General features: G+C 56.8%; 1 protein-coding gene across 1 annotated transcript in view; it reads left to right on the top strand.

The window, feature by feature from the left end:
- The first annotated feature begins 431 nt into the window (after window positions 1–431).
- The window catches only part of LOC138864976 (retinitis pigmentosa 1-like 1 protein), a 2,679-nt gene continuing 464 nt past the window's right edge, over window positions 432–2,646 (top strand). The window contains exon 1 of the mRNA XM_070133642.1: window positions 432–1,020. Within this exon, the coding sequence (XP_069989743.1) occupies window positions 432–1,020 (589 nt within the window). The remainder of the gene's footprint in view (window positions 1,021–2,646) is intronic.

The raw sequence follows: 2,646 nt of genomic DNA, 5'->3' as shown, positions 1-2,646 counted from the left end.
ACCCATCCTATCTCCCCCCTACCCCTTCCCCCTCACCTTCCCCTCTCCTACCTTACCCACCCCATCTCTCATCTCTCTTATCCCCTCCCCACCTTCCCCCCCCTCACCTTCCTATCCCCCTTCCCATCACCCCCACCCACCCCCTTATCACCCATCCCGCTCCTCCCCATCCTCCCCCACCCCACCCCACCCCTTCCCAACATACACCCCTCTCCCATAACCCCCACCCACCCCCTTTTCACCCGTCCTCCTCCTCCCCATCCTTACCTACCCACCCCACCCACCCCCTTATAACCCATCCCCCTCCTCCCCATCCTCCCCCACCCCATCCCACCCCCTTATCACCCGTCCCCCTCCTCCCCGCACCCCACCCACCCCTCTTTCGCCAGGGACGCCATGAATACATTGTGTTTATGTTTCTTTTTACATGCATGGAACGCGCTGGGAAGAAGGGTCGAGTTTGTCTTGTTGACAGCCGTGACGAGGAGGCAGACGGGATGGGATTCGAGGAGGCAGATGGGATGGGATTCGAGGAGGCAGACGGGATGGGATTCGAGGAGGCAGACGGGATGGGATTGGAGGAGGCAGACGGGATGGGATTCGAGGAGGCAGACGGGATGGGATTCGAGGAGGCAGGCGGGATGGGATTCGAGGAGGCAGACGGGATGGGATTCGAGGAGGCAGACGGGATGGGATTCGAGGAGGCAGACGGGATGGGATTCGAGGAGGCAGACGGGATGGGATTCGAGGAGGCAGACGGGATGGGATTCGAGGAGGCAGGCGGGATGGGATTCGAGGAGGCAGACGGGATGGGATTCGAGGAGGCAGACGGGATGGGATTCGAGGAGGCAGACGGGATGGGATTCGAGGAGGCAGACGGGATGGGATTCGAGGAGGCAGACGGGATGGGATTCGAGGAGGCAGACGGGATGGGATTCGAGGAGGCAGACGGGATGGGATTCGAGGAGGCAGACGGGATGGGATTCGAGGAGGCAGACGGGATGGGATTCGAGGAGGCAGGCGGGATGGGATTCGAGGAGGCAGACGGGATGGGATTCGAGGAGGCAGACGGGATGGGATTCGAGGAGGCAGACGGGATGGGATTCGAGGAGGGAGACGATTGGGATTCGAGGAGGCAGACGGGATGGGATTCGAGGAGGCAGACGGGATGGGATTCGAGGAGGCAGGCGGGATGGGATTCGAGGAGGCAGACGGGATGGGATTCGAGGAGGCAGACGGGATGGGATTCGAGGAGGCAGGCGGGATGGGATTCGAGGAGGCAGACGGGATGGGATTCGAGGAGGCAGACGGGATGGGATTCGAGGAGGCAGACGGGATGGGATTCGAGGAGGCAGACGGGATGGGATTCCAGGTGGCAGACGGGATGGGATTCGAGGAGGCAGACGGGATGGGATTCGAGGAGGGAGACGATTGGGATTCGAGGAGGCAGACGGGATGAGATTCGAGGAGGCAGACGGGATGGGATTCGAGGAGGCAGACGGGATGGGATTCGAGGAGGCAGACGGGATGGGATTCCAGGAGGCAGACGGGATGGGATTCGAGGAGGCAGACGGGATGGGATTCGAGGAGGCAGACGGGATGGGATTCGAGGAGGCAGACGGGATGGGATTCGAGGAGGCAGGCGGGATGGGATTCGAGGAGGCAGGCGGGATGGGATTCGAGGAGGCAGACGGGATGGGATTCGAGGAGGCAGACGGGATGGGATTCGAGGAGGCAGGCGGGATGGGATTCGAGGAGGCAGACGGGATGGGATTCGAGGAGGCAGACGGGATGGGATTCGAGGAGGCAGGCGGGATGGGATTCGAGGAGGCAGACGGGATGGGATTGCCGTTTGCCGTTCCCTCTTCGTCCGTCCAGGGCACCGGGGCTCGGGGTTTCGTTAAGGCTGGGGGGTTGTTTGTGATTTTTTTTTTTCTGTCTCTTTTTCTGTTTGTCTGTCTCTTACTCTGTCTGTCTGTCTGTGTCTTGCTCGCTGAATCGCTGACTCGCGTTTTCTTTTTCTTTATTTCTCTTACTCTCTGTCTGTCTGTCTGTCTGTCTGTCTGTCTGTCTCTCTCTCTCTCTCTCTCTCTCTCTCTCTCTCTCTCTCTCTCTCTCTCTCTCTCTCTCTCTCTCTCTCTTGCTCTGTGTGTGTGTGTGTGTGTGTGTGTCTGTGTGTGTGTGTGTGTGTGTATGAGTGTGTGTTCTACTTCCTCCTCCTTTATCCCCTCTTCCTGCTTTCCGTAATTTCCCTTCCTCGCTTTTCCTTATCCCTTGCCTTTATCTCCTTCTCTCTCACCCCGACCTTCATTTTAGTTTTCTTTCTTATTTTTTTCTCCCCCATTCCTTTGCTTCTGCTTTGGGGATTCTCCTCTCGATCTTTTTCTATTGTTTCCTTTTGTTATTGATATCTCCATCATCGTCATTATCATACATCCCTATTATCATCATCATCATCATCATCATTTCTATTGTCATTATCATTATAACTTTGCTATTACTTCCACCACCATCATTATAATAATTACTCTCATTATCAGAGCCTTTCCATCACCATCGCCACCTCCACCATCCTCGTCGCCACCAACACCATTATCATCATCACCACAACCGTTCTTATCAACGTGTCAGTTACACGCAGCCATA

Source organism: Penaeus vannamei, chromosome 19 (genome assembly GCF_042767895.1).
Source record: "Penaeus vannamei isolate JL-2024 chromosome 19, ASM4276789v1, whole genome shotgun sequence".
In the NCBI taxonomy this organism is placed as follows: domain Eukaryota; kingdom Metazoa; phylum Arthropoda; class Malacostraca; order Decapoda; family Penaeidae; genus Penaeus; species Penaeus vannamei.
The sequence above is the reverse complement of the archived record's forward strand: the minus strand, read 5'-3'. Positions and strand labels throughout refer to the sequence as shown.